This window comes from Eleutherodactylus coqui, chromosome 7 (genome assembly GCF_035609145.1).
Source record: "Eleutherodactylus coqui strain aEleCoq1 chromosome 7, aEleCoq1.hap1, whole genome shotgun sequence".
Lineage (NCBI taxonomy): Eukaryota > Metazoa > Chordata > Amphibia > Anura > Eleutherodactylidae > Eleutherodactylus > Eleutherodactylus coqui.
The window spans coordinates 204,840,771-204,861,879 of record NC_089843.1 but is presented as its reverse complement, the minus strand read 5'-3'; the positions used below and the strand labels follow the sequence as shown (position 1 = coordinate 204,861,879).

Here is a 21,109-nt window from a genome sequence, read left to right as displayed (position 1 = left end):
TGGATCAACATTGCCGGGTGAATTGGATGGACTAATAATAGTCTTTTATAAAACTTCAGACTACTTAAGATCCTAAAATACAATACTTAAATAATAAAATCCTTGTAAAGATGCATAAAATGTTTTACATTGTGATTACCGTAATTTACATGTTAAACTGTGTTAAAAATTATAAAAAAACACAGCAGCAAAAAATTACTTTCCAATGTACTTTTATGGATGTTTTCTTGTCAGAACTCAGACTCCAGAGACATATTTACAATAGACCTTGTTAACTGCTCTTTTTACAAGCCTATTAGCTTGACATCATTTGTTATGCATTCCTTGTAATGGTTGTGTTGGGATTTATTTAAATGCCTGCATAAACTTGGTCTACTCTTCAATCGCTTGCGCATAATTTATTATATTCACACATTATCTATCTCATATCTATATATCTCATCTCATATCTATATATCTCATATCGATCTATCTAATATCTATCTATCTATCATCTGTTTGCCTATTTATCTCACATCTATCTATCTATCCATCTATTCATCTCATATCTATCTATCTATCTATCTATCTATCTATCTACCTATCTATCCATCTATTCATCTCATATCTATCTATCTATTTATCTATCTATCCATCTCATATCTATGTATCTCGTATCAATCTATCTAATATCTATCTCCTATCTATCTATCTATCTATCTATCTATCTATCTATCTATCTATCTATCTATCTATCTTCTATCTATCTATCTCTCTATCTCATATCTATCTATCTATGTATCTCTCTCTATCTCTCTATTTATCTCATATCTATCTATCTATCTATCTATCTATCTATCTATCTATCTATCTATCTATCTATCTATCTCTCTCATATCTATCTACCTCATATCTATCTATCTATCTATCTCATACTCTTCTATCTCATATCTATCTATCTATCTATCTATCTATCTATCTATCTATCTATCTATGTATCTCTCTCTATCTCTCTATTTATCTCATATCTATCTATCTCTGTCATATCTATCTACCTCATATCTATCTATCTATCTCCTATCTATCTATCTATATATCTATCTATCTATCTATCGCATACTCTTCTATCTCATATCTATCTATCTATCTATCTATCTATCTATCTCCTATCTATCTATCTATCTCCTATCTATCTATCTATCTATCTATCTATCCATCTATCTCCTATCTATCTATCCATCTATCATCTATTATGCACGTATGGAAAATTAAAAAATTCAGTGCTCGACCATCGAGCATTGTTATTGGCTGCAGCATTTGTGACGTCCCATAAACGGGGCGCGGCTGCACACAAACAGAGGCGGGGAGGACTGAGCAGTGCTGTGGGAACTGGGAGAGGTTAGTATATGTATGCTTTTTAATTTTTTTTCACTGCACAGGGAGCTAGATGCCCAGAAATTGGAAAACCCTTCCATCTGTATCTGCCTCTGTATTTGGGTTGCCAGCCTCATTGATTTTTTTTTCTGGACAAATACAGATCTGCAGTTGTCTAATAGAAAATATTGCAAATGATTGCAAATGCAGAGGCACATACAGATCCAAGAATGATGAAATATGGATGATATATGGAAGCATCTGCAGTTTAATGACTTTCCATAGACTATAGTGGGTATATTCTTCATGCTGTAAGTACAACAGTAGCACATGCTGCATTTTAATACATGACCATGAAAAATGTGCCCATGTAAACAGGTAGATGGATTTATATTAGCTCCCTATTACAAACTGCAGAACATGAACTACAAATATGCTAAGCGGCCACAACGTTAATTAAGCCACATGGTGAATGACACAAAAAATACAAAAAGCAAAGGCCGATTTACTTTTTTCCGTTTCTCCTTCCCCCAAAAACAGTTAATTTTATTGTGAACCAAAATGGTTCATATGTACAAAAAGTCTGACTCTTTCCATGGAGAAAAAAAAAGTGGCTGGAAAAATAAGAATTGATTCTTTTAATTCAGCAACATGAAACCTCTTTCTTATACATGAAATGTGCTATTAATTAGCAGTAATAAAGCCTAAACAATAGAAGCAAGTTACAAGTTATTCCTACCACTAGGTGGACAGCAGACATTTAAAGACACAAATAATAATGGTAGAATTGCTGTTTTTATTTCCACGTCTCTCGCAAGAAAGGTTAAACAATATTTAATAAATTAAATATACCCTTAAAGGATCCCATTGATAATACAACTGATCCTGTGGGGAAAAGAACACCTACATCTATGTCAATTGGAAAATAAAAATTGTATGGTTATCGCAATGTTACAACGCAAAATTGAAAAACTTTCTGCGGTCCTCAATGCCAAAATACACTCAGTCCTTAAAGGGTTAATGTAGGAGATACATTATGGCATATGATACACAGTTCAGCTGCTGCAGGAGCTCTTTCCAAAGACAGGATGAAAGATTCTGCCCTCCCTTTAGCCCAATAAGGACCAAGTACCATAAATTTTTGGTGCTTGTTTCTGGGCTTTAATCCCAGCCAATAGTAAAAATACAGCACAGGGTTAAAGTTCCTGTTCCTGCAAGCAAGCAGGAAAAAGTTGGGTCCTTGGCTGATAGTCACAGAGGTTAAAACAGAAACAGTTTTTAACCGCTTCTGCCTTCTATCATGCAATAGCGCTATGTAGAGAATAGAGAGAGCAGAAGTGTCACTTCCTCTATTTGACCCGGTGATCATGTGACAGTTAGGTTCCCCCTGGTACGGCAGAGCTGCAGGGTCCTAGCAGATGCAGATCAGTTCTGTTAGTGACTACTGTACTACAGGAAGGGGGGGGGGGGGGCTTTCCCCTGTAACTGTGGCTTCGATGTGAATCTCATATGATATCATTTGAGCATAGATTTAAGAAAAAAAAAACACTTACAAAAAAATTACAGAATAAAATAAAAAAATATATGTAAAAAAAAAACGACCCGTCACCAACGCCAACTTAAACTGTCGCTATATGCGTCCTGTAATCCAAGACTATGCAAGTTATAAATGAATATGTCCGAAACAGAATGAGCAACCCATTCATGCACTTTATTTTAATGTAAATACACTTATTTTAAAAATAAACTTTAAATGTAAAAAACTAAAAAAAATAGAAACAAAAAGTCAGTGAAAAAAGATATTACAAAAATAGCCCTATATGTCACAGAAAAAAAAACTGCAAAAATGATTTTGATATCCGAAGAAAAAAAAATAGAGCAGTAAAACCGCCAGATGGAAAAAATCCCTAAAAAGTGTCTGGTCCTATTGGATGTAAACCCTTCACAGAATAGACAAATAGACTAAAACTACATTTTATTTTGATAAATACTAAAAAACACTCACTCAGAGAACCTACGACGAACAAACAGCACAGTCACAGGAGGTGGCTGGGGGCGGTTGTACAAGGTGTAAACGGACAGTACATACACTCAGACAAGCTAACATAGATGACGGGTTCCCCCTCTGTGGTGGGTCCTATAGAGGTGCAGAGGAGAAAGTCCTCAAATATGGGGAGGCCTTTAGCAATAATTAACCCACATGGAAAGTGACGATTTCTTGGGGTATGAGGTGACCTGTTCCCCCAGTTAAACTGTAACAGTGATAGTAGCTACGAGGAACCTCCTTTCTAGAGTCGCTAATAATCATGTATAGGATGATCTCCAACCTGTCTGAGGAAGATATCTGATCCAATAAATGGTTTACTCTCTCAGTTTAGGAACTAAGATTATTTTATATTGTAATATAAAGTTGAGAGGTGATGCCCGATTCCACCAAACTCAGATAGAGAGTTCAGTGCTCTGGTAAATATTTCTTGGTCCTACGGAGGCTAAAGCAGGAAGTTAGAGGCTCAGGTAAGTAATTAGACACGTTTCTCCACAAAGTATGCGGTCCATCAAGATACTGGGTATTCCCACCGGAGCGTGATGATGCATACCAATCGCCGTCCCCACATAGCGATGTAATGGAGGGGCAGAGCCAGGTAGCTCCATGATATGTAATGGAAAGCTTTAGTAATCACCACGTTAGCTCCATACGGGGACACCATCATGACTTCATATAAGGGCAGACACAGATAGCTCCATGTTGTGTGCTGGAAGGATTTAACCTGTACTTCTACTCCCCAGATTCTGGGGACATAACTCCTATCCATGCTGGTGCTGGTCCCAGATCACCCCGGGAGGTCTTCCAAAGATGGTAATGAAAGACACATAGGTGGTAGTCACAATACCCCATTCTTTGTAATAATAAGGAAGATAGTGTTTGTTTTACATATTGACACTCTTTGTTCTGGGTCAGATAGTATAGAGCATTAGTCCTTTACGGATACCTATCATTGTATGTGTGCTCAATTAGCGTTGCCAAACTGAGGTTAATGTGGTCATTATGTGAATATCATAATCCCAAATTACAAAGGTTGTTTGTAGGTAAGAATATTAAAGAAAAAGATGAATTGGCCATACTTAAGAAAATGGGAAAAACGATAGAGTATCTGTCCTAAGAAGAATTTGATGCGCATCCTACCTTTCATGTAAAAGGTGATTTAAAGGGGCCCTGCTGAATAAAGAATACGCCAACTCGGAAATTCAGAGGAAACAGCTAAAAGAAAAATTTGGATTGAAAGTCTATAGATCCAGGCTGCTTCCATTTGAAGTAGCCTTTGATCAATGTCACCCCTCCTATTGTCAAATCTAAGCAGTTCTATTCCATGGGACCTAAGACACTCTTAGTTCCCGTGATGTTGTTCTCAGGCGTGGTTCCCTAGGGGTTTGCATTCTTTCCTGGGGATATTACCAATATGGCCCTGGATGCAGCGTCTGAACTGTTGTCGTGTCTTGCCTAAATATTGTTTAGGGCATGGGCATGTTACCAAATAGATTATATTCAGAGTCCAGCAATTAAAGGGGTTGTCCCGCACCGAAACAGGTTTTTTGTTTTTTCAACCCCCCCCCGTTCGGCGCGAGACAACCCCGATGCAGGGACCTAAAGAAAAATCCGCACAGCGCTTACCTGAATCCCCGCGCTCCGGTGACTTCTTACTTACCAGCTGAAGATGGTCGCCGGCATCTTCTCCCTCCGTGGACCGCAGGGCTTCTGTGCGGTCCATTGCCGATTCCAGCCTCCTGATTGGCTGGAATCGGCACGTGACGGAGCGGAGCTACACGGAGCTACACGGAGCCCCATTGAGAACAGAAGAAGACCCGGACTGCGCAAGCGCGGCTAATTTGGCCATTAGACGGCGAAAATTAGTCGGCTCCATGGGAACGAGGACGCTAGCAACGGAGCAGGTAAGTGAATAACTTCTGTATGGCTCATATTTAATGCACGATGTACATTACAAAGTGCATTAATATGGCCATACAGAAGTGTATAACCCCACTTGCTTTCGCGGGACAACCCCTTTAATGAAAACAAATTGTTTTTCTGTATGAAAGTGCAGGCCGCTCAATTGGAACATGGAAAGGTGCCTCTTGGCTTTGGTGTTGACAGCTAGGTTTTATGTGGTTGATGAGCAGGCAGATGGCTTTTGACTCAGTGATCCCTAATGTTTCGTCCATGTCTAAATATGATACTGGAATTTTGTGGAAATACTGTTTATAGGTCTCTGTCATTTTTAAGAATTTCCCCAAAATTTTCTAGTATATTTCTGACCCAAGTATGCCCCGTGTCGAACTTGCCTAAAACCCATAATTCTGTTGATGGTTCTCAGGTATAGGGTATTAATAGCTAAGATCTCTGTTACTGACTAGCATGTTCATATGCCTGATCCCCGATGTCTCTAGGGTAATTGTTATACCTGAATCTTTCTCTAAGTCTGGAACTTTCAAGATGAAAAGACTGTTCATCCGAGCAACCCCATCTGGTCTGTAATAATTGTCCCTTCGGGATACCTTTTTTAAAGCATTAGGGTGGAAACTGGTCCACAGCAATAAATTGTTTGCAGCTGTTGTCTTTCGAAACAGATCAGATTAAATGGTTCCGTCTGGAAAATGTCAAAATGTCAAGAAATGCTACGGAGGAATTGCTAATTTTGGACTCAAGTTTCAAATTGAGGTCATTTTGGTTTAGGTGTTGTACAAATTTCCTATATTGACACCTAGACCCGGTACACAATATGAGGAGGTCATTTATATACCTTAACCAGGTAAGGATTTTATCAGACCAAATGGCAATATCTGAAGAGAACACATACTTTTCCTCCCACCAGCCTAGGTAGAAATTGGCATATGATGGGGCAAAGGGCATCCCCATCGCAGTGCCCCATAGCTGGTGGAAGTACTTTGTATTAAACAGCCAGTAATTACGGGAAAGAACAAAGTGTGAGCCTCTTTGTGTGAGAATACGCCCTACTGCTTGTAACCCACCCTGGTGTGGGATGGAGCTGCAGAGGGCTTCCATGTCCAAGGTGGCATTCAACATGTCTGGGCTCACAGTAATACCCTCCAAATGGCAGAGAACGTCCATCGTGTCTCTGGCGTATGAGTGCCATGTCGAAATGTCTTAGAATTTTGTCGATGTACAGGCTGGCATTTTGTGTTAAACTTATCAATGCCCGACATGATGGGTTTCCCTTTTAAAGTGCAGGTGCCTTCATGAACTTTGGGTAACGCGTAAAAGGTTGCTATTTTGGGATGCTGGGTACTATAAACTTGAACTCCATCTCATTAATGGAGCCAATATCTTTGGCCTTAGTGAGTAATTGTCCCAGTTCAGTCTGAAAGGTATAGTAGGATCCTTCCTTACACTTGAGTAGGTGCTCTTATTGCTAAGGAGCTGCCATGCACGTGTTGATGTACTGTTTCCTGTCAAATATGACTACATTTCCGCCCTTATCGGAAGGTTTGATTATTATGTTTCCATTGGTTTCTAACATTTTGAGAGCCATCAATTCTGATTTAGTCATGTTAGACATTTTGCAATTGCGAGGCTTGAGTGTTTTAAGATCTCCGAGGACCAATTTTTCAAAAGCATCCAACTCAGGGCAGTAAACCGGTGGGGGAATTAGATCTATTTTGCAGTCATAGGTCTGTAAAAGGACCGTTTCCCTGTGCCTGAGCCTCCAAACTTTAGAGGACCTGCAATCCAGGTATGTCTTCAGGAGAGAGCCCTAGTTCGTGGGCCAGGTTTCTGTCTTCAAGGGAGAAAAATTTCTTCTATCTTAGTTTCCGAATGAAGATGAAGATCATCCTATATATGATTATTAGCAACTCAAGGAAGGAGGTTCCTCGTAGCTACTATCACTATTACAGTTTAACTGGGGGAACAGGTCACCTCATACCCCAAGAAATCGCCACTTTCAATGTGGGTTCAATTATTGCTAAAGGCCTCCGTATATTTAAGGACTTTCTCCTCTGCACCTCTGTAGGACCCACCACAGAGGGGGAACCCGTCATCTATGTTAGCTTGTCTGAGTGTATGTACTGTCCGTTTACTCCTTGTACAACTGCCCCCAGCCACCTCCTTTGACTGTGCTGTTTGTTCATCGTAGGTTCTCTGAGTGTGGTTTTTAGTATTTATCAAAATAAAATGTCATTTTAGTCTATTTGTCTATTCTGTGAGAGGCTTGCTCAATATATATAGACTTCATCTGTCTCTATGACAAAATTTTTGGACTAAAAAGTACTGTTCCTTTAAGGGTTAATTAATTGATTAATGAAGAAAGTGCAGCTACTGGCTCAGGGTGCATTTACACAAAGATGATCACTCAAAAAATGGATTTTGAGCGATCATTTTGTAGAAACTACTACTTGGTACTAATGCCTATTAGTACCAATTAGTAGCGTGTGAGCCACCAGGACCTGTATTCAGAGAACAGACCGCCCGCTGTTCTCTGCTTACATTCCCTTTGTTCTGGCACGGGGCTGACAGCTGAGACAATGTAATCAGCACCCTCTGGGCAGAACACAGCGCGCGGTCCATCTTATGAGCTGTTCTGCCAAACAATGGATTTCATGCTGAACTGAAATGAAATGCTTGCTTTTGAGCGAATTTTGATAGATAATCACTGTGTCGAAATGGGCTTTTAATGCATTAAATAATACAAATTGCACATTGTAAAGAATTTCTTCTCGAAGCAAGAAGGAACATTATATGTCATTTAATAATTAGCAAGAGAAACCAAGTAATCTTGTAGATATGAAATCTGATAATGGCTAACAAAAATACATGATGTTATTGTAAGCTTTTGGACCTTACAGGATCCTTCCTCAGGTATAATGAAATGGATTCGAAGAGGTATAAATATATATATATATATATACACATACACACACACACATACTTAATAATCAGTGTTTGGCACCTACAAAAGTGATCTAGACTGACTCCAAGTGTCACATGTACATGAGCTACATGTTTACTCCATTACCATCCTCACAAGTATATGTTTTCTTAGATCACATAGGCCCCCTAAACCGAGATGGGTCCCGGCATTTGGCCAGGGTCATCTGTTGCTGACACCAGCCTTGTTTTTGACCTTGTCATACTTCTTCTACAGGAAAAGAATAACAGTGTCTTTATGGAAAAACTTTCCCTTGTAAAGTTGTCAGATTATGATATCAGAATGCGATGTTTAGACTATATATATATATATATATATATATATATATATATATATATATATATATATATATATATATATATATAGTTATTAGGCATCTCAATGGAAAGCTTCCATTGATGTGTACTTTATAAAAGTAGTGCTAACACGCTCATAACTATGTGCTATAACTATTAGTCTTATTCAGATGGTCAGACTACTTACAAAGTTGCAAGCAATAGCAGTAGCCGGCCTTAATTGCATCTTTTTTTATGGTATTTGTAGTTATTGCTTCTATAAAAGGTTTTGTGTAAGTAGCTAGTCAGGACATGGGCTAAGCACATGACCGGAGAGGGTTGCATGCCCCTGCCTTATAATGAGTTCCATTCCTCTTTGGAACTGAAGGGATTATGGTAAGAAATGGAGTTTGGCATGGAGATTCTTTAGAGGACCCAGTGGTCAGTGTCATTAACTGTGAATTCATTATGACTGCAAAGGATCCATCTATCAGATTACACTGTGAAGGCTTTGTTGATGAAGCAGACAGCTGGATCACAGTGGCATCTAGAGGGTTGTTACATAGAGCATGTGGCCGAGTCAGATATATTCTTTTCTTTACCAGTATATTTATGTTTTATATCGCATAATAAAAAGTGGGGAAATGTTCCCTCTTCTCATGTTAAAATATAATTACTTTGCTTCTCCAGCAATTTTTTGCAAAAGTGGCTTCTTAAAGTTGTAGTAGCAGAATATTTAGATATTAGTAGACATAAAGAGCAGGAGGTGCTGTATACACCAACACTAGCATCAGAGTCCTCATTCTTTAGAAATATATAGCTGCTACTCGTACTCGTTTAGGACAATTACTCGATCGAGCATTGCCTTTTTCGATTAACTACCTAATTGGGCGAAAAGATTCGGGGGGCGCCGGGGGTGAGCTGGGGGTTGCGCGGAAGAGTAGGGGGGTAGAGAGAGAGAGAGAGAGAGCTCCCCCCTGTTCCCCACTGCAACCCCCTGCGCCACCCCGCCACCCCCACCCCCCGGCGCCCCTCGAATCTTTTCGCCCAAGTAGGCAGTTACTCGAAAAAAGCAATGCTCGATCGAGTAATTGCCCTAGCCGAGGACGTTAGCTCATCTCTACTGCTAATGTATCTACAGAAAAGTGACTTCCAACTGTCACTTCCTCAAAACTTGTTTTTATATGTCCACCTACCGGCCACATAACTCAGATTGCAGGGACTGATTTATAAGGCAGGTCAATTCTCCACAAACCCAACAAATTCTAGTCGACTTTGTCCACTGCTGATTTTGTGCCAAATCCAGAGATTCCGTCACAGATCTGACCCAAAATACTCAAAGAAATAGTGTTGGATGCAGCACTTCTGCTTCTGATAAAATGTAGCTGAGTGGAAGCTGAACAGACCCCATTATAGTCAATGAAGCCCGTTTGGCGCTGTTTGCTTCTGTTCGACCAGAGGATTCCCCTTTCATGCTCTCCGGATAGAGCAGGAAAATAGAATCCCCATCGTAAGGCAGGCATCGCCATAAGGCAGGCACAATCGCCGTAGGGCAGGCACAATGGCAATGGCCTTAAGCCCTGAAAATTATTGTCTGGCTGACTACATATTTTCAGGGCTTAAGGCCATTGCGCCTGCCCTACGGCGATTGTGCCGGTGGCGATTGTGCCTATGGCGACCGTGTCTGCTTTGCAGACTTTCAGGTATTTTTGGCTTTTTCAGTGAATATGTGTTTTTTTCTTTTTCCTCACCTCTGTGATTTTGCTGCGGATGTTAAAACCTTCTGCATGTTTCCAATGTTTCTTGCACTGATTCTTCTTTCTTTATTAGAACCCCATTCACAGGTACAGATGTAGCAAACAGTATCTTGACGATTAACACCTTACAACAATTAGCCCTTTAAGGATGTGCCCCTTTTTTCCATTTTCATTTTTTCCTCCCCATTTTTAAAAAAATCACAACTTCTTTATTTATCCATCAACTTAGCAAGTCTGAGGGCTTGTTTTTTGCGGGATGAGTTGTATTTTTCAATGGTCCTATTGGATGTACCACATAATGTACTGAAAAACTTTTATAAATTTCTAAGTGAAGTGAAATGAAAAAAAAACCAAATTCCGCCATATTTGGTGGGGTCTTGTTTCTACGGCGTACGCACTGCACCAAAAATGACCTGATAACTATTTTCTGCAGGTCAGTACAATTACTATGATACCAAACATATATAGTTTTTTTTTGCAGTACTACTTTTATTTTTTTCCAAGGATATTTAAATTTTTTCTGCCGCCATCTTGTGACAAGCATGTCATCGCGAGAGCCCGGCCTGTCACCATGGCAACAGGATGCCAGACACTGGCGTCCTGTATTGCCTATGCCTGAGATCGCTGTATAAGCGATAAGGCATTGCAGAGCAGTAGCTCTGCCATGCCTTATGACAGCGATCATCAGGGCAGTGGTTAAAGTCCCTCAGAGGGACACAAACAGTGTGAAAAAAACAAAGATTAAAAAAATGAATTAAAAAAATGTTAAAAAAAGAGTAAAAAAACATTTTTTTATGCTTTTTCTCAGATTAGCATAAAAAAAGGTAAAAAAAAAATTAAAACCCCACATATTTGGTATTGTCGCGTCCATAACGACGTGTACAATAACTTGAACATGCTTTTGACTGTGCACGGAAAAAACCGCAAAAAAAACCGCTAAAAAACTGAGGCAAAATCCTAATTTTTAGCATTTTGCCTCACTAAAAACGCAATAAAAGTGATCAAAAAAGCCATATGTACCCCAAAATGGTACCAGTAAAAACTACAGCTCGTCTCGCAAAAAATAAGCCCTCATAGAGTGCCGTACATCAAAAAATAAAAAAGTTACAGGACTTCGAATGCAGCAATTTAGAATAGAAAAAAGCTTTCCAAAAAAAAGGGGTTTTATTGCAGAAAAGTGGGAAAACCTAAAAAAAATGTAAGAATTTTGGTATCGTTGTAACCGTACCGACACGCAGAAAAAATGGAATGTCTCATTTATGCTGCATGATTAACGCTGTAAAAAAAAAATAAAAAAATCTATGGCAGAATTGATGCGTTTTCTCTCCCTGCTATCATAAAAAAAATTTTAAAAAGTTTTACAATATAGTCTATGTACCCAAAAGTGGCACCAATAAAAACTACAGTTCGCCACGCAAAAAACAAGCCCTTATACGGCCGCGTCGACGGAAAAATAAAAAAGTTATGACTTTTGATAAACGGAGAAGAAAATCCGCCAAAAATTGTTGCGTCCTTAAGCCCAAAATAGGCCGTGTCATGAAGGGGTTAAAGAACAAACGACTTTGGGTCGCTTTTTATTCAATTTTTTCTTGGAGGTGTGTGCGGACCAAAAAAAGCGCAATTCTTGTGTTGCTTTTTATTCTCATGACATGCACCGTATGGGGTAAAAAATGTGTGAAATTCATAGATTAGATGTTTACGGACGCAGCAATACCCAATATGTTTTCAGTTTTATTATTTAGATTATTTTATTATAAATATGGCAAAAGTTGTTTTGGTTTTTTTGTAAACTTTTATTACTGTTTACTTTTTTTAAGAATTAATAAAACTTTCTGCAGCATTAAGGGGTTAAAGGTCACCTCTACAGGAAGTAGAGGTTGGTTTTGTCTCAGTGCTGCCCATAAAGGTTTATGGAGGGGTGGGAGGAGGAGGGAGAGAGACTCACACAGATGTGGCTGCTGCAGCTAATAGTGAGTGATTTACTGTGTTACAGCTACTGGAATCACAGCTACATATCTCTCTCTCTATGTGCTTGCTGAATGGGCAGACTTTTTGTGCTGTGCTTTAAGCATTGTGCTGTAGACATTGTTCCGGTTATACATTTTTCTCTTGTTACTCCCCATTCCCTCTCACATCATAAATCTTACACTCTGAGGGCTCCTTCACATGGGCGCTGCATTTCCCGGTCAGCCACAGCACGGACGAAAATCGCATAAACAAGGGGCAGATGTAACCAAGCCATGAAAATCCTTGCACATGATGCTACAAAGTCACGCGACTTTGTAGCACCACGTGCGACTTTGTAGCAACACAAAATTGCGATATCGCCATGAGAAAACGCAGCGCTATCACACAGACCACCGATACGATATTGCTGTGATTTTCTCACGGCAATATTGCGTCGCCCATATGGAAGAGGCCCTAATGGGTAATTCTGGTTCAAGTAAAAAATGTATAGTTGATCCAGAAAAAAAAAATTAACTAATTGCGTAGTGCGAAATTTCGTAGCACTGAGCATCACATGCATGAACCAGATATAGGAGCTGGAAAACTTTTCTTAAATATACTTCAAGAAAAGTTTTCCAGCTTCTGTATCTGGCTCATACATGTGATGTATCTTCAGAAGCATTATCACTACTCCCTATTATACTCATTAAAAATTGGATATGTCAGATTTCTATTAAAAAAACCGCTCACGTGATGTAGCAGATGATTGTATGTGTATATACATCCAGATCCGACCGTGGTAGAGCGCTTCCAAACAACTTTATGTATTCATGGCGTAAAGAGGGATTTTTTACTGTATGCTCAGCTTGTCAAGGAATATTTACGAGGTGAGTGTAATATTGTAAGAGTTACGGCACTGAAATACATCCTCAGCCAGTAAAGGAGCCCAAGAATGTTAATGCCAGTAGAATTTCAATGCCCCGCAGCCAGGGAATATGACACTCATTTTTTTCTGCTTTTTAAACTTGCATTGGTGAGTGAGAGTGGATAGCTGATGTCAGCCTCCGAATGTTTCAGCATGGCCAAGGCCTGAACACTTAACCTGGAACGGATATGTCAGCACACACTGATGTGCCGTTAACACTGCGGGAGAAAGAATGTTGTGAGAACTCGCCGCAGTTCCTAGAATAAACATCAACTATTATGTGGGTTTTATAGTGCAGAAGCTGATGTAACAATGGTGATAGCCTTCCCTGCTGCTTACAGCATTGCAAGAGTCATATTAAAAAAAAAATCAGATTGGGAAAAAAAATGTGTGCATTTTTGCCCCCCCCCCCTCCCCCAGCCTTCCTCAGCTCACCTGCAGTGTTGGGCACACATACGAAGTGGCAAAAGTTCTAAATTCCATTACAAGAACATTTGACCTTATAATGTTGAGTGAAGTCTGCAACAGAAGTGTTGTAGGCTTCATGATAAATGTTTTAGGGTCCTTTTAGACAAGCTCATTCTTGTTTGAACGAGCGGGTGACGTCACCACCAGCTTGTTCACTCTTGCGTAGCCTGTTTATACAGCAGATACATCGTTGGCTCGTTCAACCGAGAATCATTCAGTCGTTCATATTTGTGGTATAAGTGACTGAAAGGGACTGAATGATCGCTGCTTAAACTGAATGATAAGTGAACGAGCCAACGATGGTTTTCATGCCTGTATGAGAGGAACAACGAGCGAAAAGCGAATGATTCTTGTTCTTCGTTGGTTCGCATTTAGACTGAACGATTATTGTTTACTTTCTTTCGTTTAATCCGTTTAGGAGCAGCCATAGTAAATTTATGGTGGCTGGTCCTGGGCTTAGAGCACCGCCAATAGTAAAATTATGGCGGTGCTTTAAGTCTCCTGCCTCTGCAATCAATCAGAGACAGGAACAGGCTATCAGCTGTTGGTGACAGCTGATAACCCGAAGCAGAAGGCAGGAGGAGTTTTTAACCTTTTCTGCCTTCTGCTTCCCCGATACACAGTGCTCACTGTGTGGGGAAAGTGAAAGTAAAATGTGCTTTCACTACAGGAGCCCGGGGGGTCATATGAGCTCCCGGGATTCCCTGCTACTGCAGAGCTGGATGGTCAGACTAGACCCTGGCAGCTCTACAGGTGACTAATGTTGTTAGGTTACAGGTTGTTTCCCCCTGTAACTAGAGCTCCTATGGACGCCCCAGCTACAGTGGGAAAGTGTCAAATAAAGAAAAAAAAATGTGAATGTCCCCCAGAGGTCCTATTTGACGTCATGGGGGACATAGATAGTAAAAAACACAATTACATAAATAAGTAAAATAAAATTCCAGAATAAAGCAATAATATATACAAAAGAAAGAAAATAACCCAAAACCAACACCAACCAAAAGCGTTACTATAAGCTCCCTGTAAATCAAAACCATACATATTATATATCAAAACGTCCGAAACAAATAGAGGAACCAGTGCCTGTACGTTATTTTAGTGTAAATATAAAAATAAGTTTTAAAAAGCTATAAATGTTAAAAGAAAATCGCTTTTTTTAGCTTTTTACCCCCAATAAAACGGAAAAAAAGTCAGTGAAAAAGATATAAAAAATAGCCATATATGTCACGGAAAAAAAAAAGCAGCAAAATTAATTCTTGTAGCTAAAGGAAAAAAAATAGAGCAGTAAAACCACCACATGGGTAAAATCCCTAAAAAGTGTCTGGTCCTTAAGGTACAAAACAGCTTGGTCCTTAAGAGGTTAAACGATAATTGTTCCATCCAAAAGCACCCTTAGGCCGCCTGTGCATGGCTGAATTTGCATTCCTGAATCCGGAGCGGGGACCGCCTCCGGATTTCGCAGCAAATACCGCCCATAGCATTCTATGGAAAAGCGTTTTTCCTGCCCACAAGCAGAAATCAATTGTGATTTTCCAGTCGTGGGCAAAAAATTGCAGCATGCTCTATTTTTAGGCGGATTCCGTGTGGACTGTTTCCAATGGAAGCCATCTGACCTGTGGCCCTTCTGCAATCATCATTTCGGAAAGGTCGTGGGATCCGCGCCATCGCCTAGCGACGGCACATCTGCAGTACACAATAAGAAGAATACAGACAGGTATGCGGGGGTCAACGGGCAGGAACCCACCCCGGTCATGTGCAGGTGGCCTTAGTTGGTTTTTCTAAATAATCGCAAATGTGACATTTAGAGATGAGCGAGCATACTCGTCCGAGCTTGATGCTCGTTCGAGTATTAGGTTGCTCGAGATGCGATTAAACGAGCACTGACCATTGAATTCAATGGAGCCGGCAATACAGCCGGCTCCATTGAAAGCAATGGGCTGCCGGCTAGCGCGGGATGAATTTTCGGGAAGGGCTTAAAAATATAAGCCCTTACCTGAAAATCATTCAAAATGTGTAAAAAGTAAAAAAAAAATATACTCACCTTGTCCCGGCAGAACGATGTTAGCCCATTGAATTCAATGGAGCCGGCAATACAGCCGGCCCCATTGAAAGCAATGGGCTGCCGGCGATCACACAATGAATTTTCGGGAAGGGCTTAAATATATAAGCCCTTCCCTGCAATTCATCCAGAAATGTGTAAAAATAAAAAAATATATATATATACTCACCTGGTCCCGGCAGACGGAGTTCAGCTGCGGCCAGCTGGCAGTTCTCCTGAACTGCTCTCTGTAGTATTCAGCAGCTGGGGATTTAAAATCCCCGCCTGCTGAATGAGCTGTCTCTGATTGGTCACAGCCTGACCAATCAGAGGCAGATCTCACTCACACCCATTCATGAATTCATGAATAGGTGAGTGAATGCTGCCTCTGATTGGCTCAGCGCAGCTCTCAGCTGAATGACAGAAGTTCAGCACCACAGTGCTGGGGACAGCAGGAGAAGACGCGGCTGTGCCCCGGCAGCTGAAGGGAGGTGAGTATCTATTTTTTTTGTTTTTTAAATCACTTTTAATTCATTTCCAGGGAATGGCTTATATGTAAAGCCCTTCCCTGAAAAAGAATTCAGGTGTGCCAGTGGACCATTGTCTTCAATGGAGTCGCTGGCAGCAGCAGCGGCTCCATTAAAGAGAATGCTTGCATTTTTATTCTTTTTTACACTAAAATCTTTCTTTTTCAGGTAAGGGCTTATATTTTTAAGCCCTTCCCGAAAATTCATCCCGCGCTCGCCGGCAGCCCATTGCTTTCAATGGAGCCGGCTGTATTGCCGGCTCCATTGAATTCAATGGGCCAACATCGTTCTTCTCTGCCACAGCTGTTACAGCTGTGGCAGAGGAGAACGATCATTATGCTGATAGTGGGGGGGTCACTCTTGCCACTATTGTGGCTTAATAGTGAGACCTCGGAGCCCGAAATGCAGCCCTGCATGTTGCTCCTCACCTGCCCTATCCATTTCTGTGTTTTTTACATGACTTTGGTGATTTGCTAAGATTTTCACAAATGAAAACCTTAGCGGAGCACCAGTCATATACAAAAATGCTCGAGTCGCCCATTGACTTCAATGGGGTTCGTTACTCGAAACGAACTCTCGAGCATCACTGAAAGTTCGACTCGAGTAACGAGTCATCTCTAGTGACATTAAAACAAAGGCTGCAGCTGTTCGGACCGGTCTGTTGGGCAACTGATCCAGATTGATTTTTTTTGCTTTTTCTTTAGCAAAAGAATAAAAAATTGTGTGATTCAAGTAACTATACAAAAATATATTCTTAAGGAAGCGGCAGAAGCCGATGCAAACTTTTCAATCAATTTACATCCTGTAGAAACGAACAGGGTACATCCTTCACCTTTTTTTTCCTTTTTTTTAAAGGGGTTGTCTCATGGAGACAACCCCTGTCCCTATGCCTTTTTTGGCATATGGGTATCGTAGAGGGGGCTCTCATCCTGGTGGACTGGAGCCATCTTTTATTACTTGGCTATCCTTTCAGCTGATTGGCTGCCATTTAATACGATATTTCCACTACAGTGGCTTGGCTGGCAGCAAGTTCCCTTGTCAAAATCAGTTGTTTGCCGGCAGTGCTGGGAAAGCCCAAGTGGTTGCATCTTGAAATGGCTTATATCTGATCAGAGCATCGGTTAATGTGATTGGTTGAAAACTATAATAATAAAGTCTACTGTGAACTCTGCTATGATAGCACTACAAAATTCTGCCTTTACAGCCCCCCTCCCCTCCATACACCCCCATGGAAGAAATAACACCGTATAAATAAGAGCGCCTCACATCAAAGTGTCACAGCTGTTTGATAAATATGGAGGAAGACAGCTGAGACCGTTTTTAGGACATTTTCACTCCAGTTTTACAGCTGAGACGAACCGATACATTTAATCTCTGTTCATTTACTGTACATCGTTTGCAAGTTGCTTTCCTGTAAAGGCTAGGGCTAATTTCATATGAAGCCAATTAGCCTATTAGTTGTTTTTTTTAAATCAGCATGTAGGAGGAAACCGAAGTACCCGGGATAAACAAATTAATTGGTTACAATTTTGATGGTAATAAGGTCATACGATTAATTCATCTTAGATTTGCACCTCATTAAGAGACTGTTAGCGAGTGTCTCAGCAACTGGACCCTCACTAGGATCATGGATGAAAAAAGCTGTAATTCCCCTTGGGTGATTAAATATATATATTGGACATTTTTGGAGATACTTTAAGTTAGGCTCATCTTCTAATTAAAGAGGTTTTCTGGTTATTTTTTTTAGAATTTAATGCAGGTCCAGAGAAAATAATAAATACAGCAGTTCTTACTTATCCTTTGCCCCAGCTCTGCAGCCCCACTATTGTCCTGGTCTCTGTTAACAATGGAAGTCAGGTGACCACTACCTGCCAATCAGAGGCCATAGCATCATCGTTCAGAACTACTGGCATCATAGCACCAGGGATATGAATGCTGCCGCCAGGAGAATGGGAGGTGACACTGCAGTTTCTGATTGGCAGGCAGCAGTCACCTGATTTCCGCTGTTAACAGGGTCTGTACAATAGCGAGGCTGCAGAGCTGGATCACCGGGGTGGAGCTCGAGTAAGTGCTGCTGAATTTATTATTTTCCTACTGCTGCACCTACTGGTAAATTTTTTAAAGTACCCAGACACCACTTTTAAGTATCAGTAAAGCTGGCTATTAATGCAAATTTTGTGTCACAAGAGTCTAATATTGTGAGGAAGTATGGAGGGCATGGTCAACCCAGTGCATTGTCATTTATGGCCACACACAGAATTATCCATAGTGTTTAAGGAGAAAATGACTTTATTAAAAAGCCAGCATGCCATATGCCTAGTTTTTTTTCTGCTTTCTCACAACCTCTAATGCCTATGTTGCTTGTGGCTTACTACCGTAGCGATATTAGGCCAGCAGCACCTACACATATATCCACTATCATTGCTTACCCAAAGTCACTCCAACTAAGCCTCTGCAATCTCCTACTTTCTCACATCTACAAGAGTCTAATGTCATTCAGTCCACTGATGTCCACTGTCAGAGGAAACAAGAATTGAATTCCATCGTGGCTCTGGACATGAATGTTGCCAGGTGGGGTCTGTAGCCACTTTACTCCATTTTCTTGATGTCATATCTACTTTTTAAGTCAGTTGTAAGACCCCTTTACATTGGAGGATTGTCAGGCTCATAAATGTCCAATAGGGCTTCTTCCCAACTGTGCTTTACACAGGAGCCACAGTCATTCAATGAATGGAGGTGGAGCGGGACGGAGATCATTCCAGCTGGCCCATTTCCATTAGGTGTAAACAGGAGTCACTCAAAGATTAGGCATCTCTTGTCTACATAAATGAACAGTCACTTGGTTTTTAGTTCTGCTGAAAACCAAATGACTCCTACAAGTGAGAGTTTTCTCGCTTAGTGCCCTGTTGGTGGCCATGGGTACACCGGGTGATTATTGCTCGAATTCACTGCTTTGTGTAAAAGTGCCTTTAATAAGACAATGATTTGCATCTAATTTTGAGCCACTAAAATCATATATAATACATTGAGTTGATTACATTGTAATTGAATGTAGAAAACGTGTGCTTTTCAGTTTTTATCGAAGCCATGTTATAAAATATTGGAGCTTTTACATTGATGAAATGAACCCGGCCTTTATTGGCGAAACACCTGCTATTTATAACTTTTTTTTTTTTTTTTAGTAAAACGCAGTATTGTATAGAAAAAAAATTACATAGAAATTTTATACAGTAAAACATTTTTCTTGTTAATATACCAAGATTTTTGTCAAGGCTCAGAAGAAAAAGTCAATGGTGGTAAGCTTTAGCAATAACCTTAAAAGAATTGCCTTTTTTTGGAAACATATTTTCAAATACGGTACATTTTAGGGCATATGAGCATCCCCAGTGAGGCCTCTCATCTATTAGCTCTGGCAGGGCGAAGGTACAATGAGCATGTCTTTAAGGGGTAGTGCTACTTGCTAACAGGTTTTTTTAATACAGCCGATTGGTAGGGGTTACATCAGTGATAAGTTTACTGTTGGGGGACCCATCAAACAAAAAGCGAATCCCTTTAATATACGCATCCCACTGGATAACATAGGAATTGTGACATTAGTACCGTGAGTGCTCAATATCCCTAGCGTGGAAACCGGCCTGACAAACCATGTAGGAGTAGGAAGGTTTTACCGTATATTGCCATTATAAAGTTTGGTTTTAATTTTGCTTTTAATTAAAGGCATTTTTAAAGTATTCTTTTAAGACTAGTTTCACACATCGATTCTTTGGTTGTTTTTTAAAGAGACACTTTTTGGTGTCTCATATCTTTTAAACCCAGAAGTTGGTTTAAAAGATATGAGAAATATAAAAGGAAGAACTTAAACAGTACTTCTCATTCCTGTCGGATCCACTTCTGGATTTGACTTAAAAAGGTGCATCAAAAAAACACAGTGGCATTTTTCAAAAAACCTTCCTTGTGCGAAAACAATGTTAACATTAAAAATATTAACATTTTTAGACATGATGATCATCATCCTAACTCTAGAGTAGACCTAAAGGAGTTTTCCCACTAAAGATATAAACGTCTGATCGATGGAGGTCCAACCACTGGAGCGCCCAACGATCACAAGAACGGCGCACCCTGAATGCCCCATATAAATAGAGAGGTGGTTCCATCCATTCACTTCTATAGCATATTAGGAAATATTCTAGCACATTGATCTCCCTCCACCCTGTCGAAGAGAATGGAGTAGTGATCATTGCTCCATTCACATGGGGCAGTCAGGTTGCACTAGTCTTCTCATTGGTGAAAATTTTTTCGAGTGGGAAAACCTAATTAAGGCAAATATCTATTTACATAAAGAATCTAGTATTGGAAATGCTATATATAATACACTGGTAAATGCACTTACTATGAAACCAGCCCTACTGGATAGTGATGCATCTGAGAATTTTTGATATTTATTGCGATTTTTATAACGTCTCTTTTTTATGTTTTTTAGGGTCGCTGCATTAACTTCTCCAGGGTCCCATCCAATTAAATGAAGACAAAATGCCTTTCTTCCATTAAACCAAAGAACACAAGAATATGCCTGTGACTTCTTCACATGTGTGCCCAAGCCTGGGGATCTCGTATGTCATGACTGGTTTTACACACCAGCAACATTTTGCTTCACCATGTTCGAAATACCAGGTTCCTCCTTTAAAATTGCAGCTTTTATATGGAACGAAGAAAATGAACTATTTAACAACTAAATGAAAACGAGCCAGGAGTCAACCAACAATTTATGGCCAATGGACATTAGAGCTGTAACATTTCTTTATGTGGAGAAGCAAAGCTGTTGGGACACAAAGCCAGTGTTTCGTTTCAAATAGGGACTTTAGGCCAAAAGCAGAGGAA

General features: G+C 40.1%; 1 protein-coding gene across 2 annotated transcripts in view; it reads left to right on the top strand.

Annotated features, from left to right (window-relative positions):
- Window positions 1-21,109, top strand: part of ANTXR2 (ANTXR cell adhesion molecule 2) — a 208,188-nt gene that overhangs the window by 184,751 nt on the left and 2,328 nt on the right. For both annotated transcript variants that reach the window (XM_066574248.1, XM_066574247.1), the window contains exon 18: window positions 20,712-21,109. This exon is cut by the window's right edge and continues 2,328 nt beyond it. In XM_066574248.1, coding sequence (XP_066430345.1) covers window positions 20,712-20,750 — 39 coding nt within the window. In that variant the 3' untranslated portion in view covers window positions 20,751-21,109. The remainder of the gene's footprint in view (window positions 1-20,711) is intronic.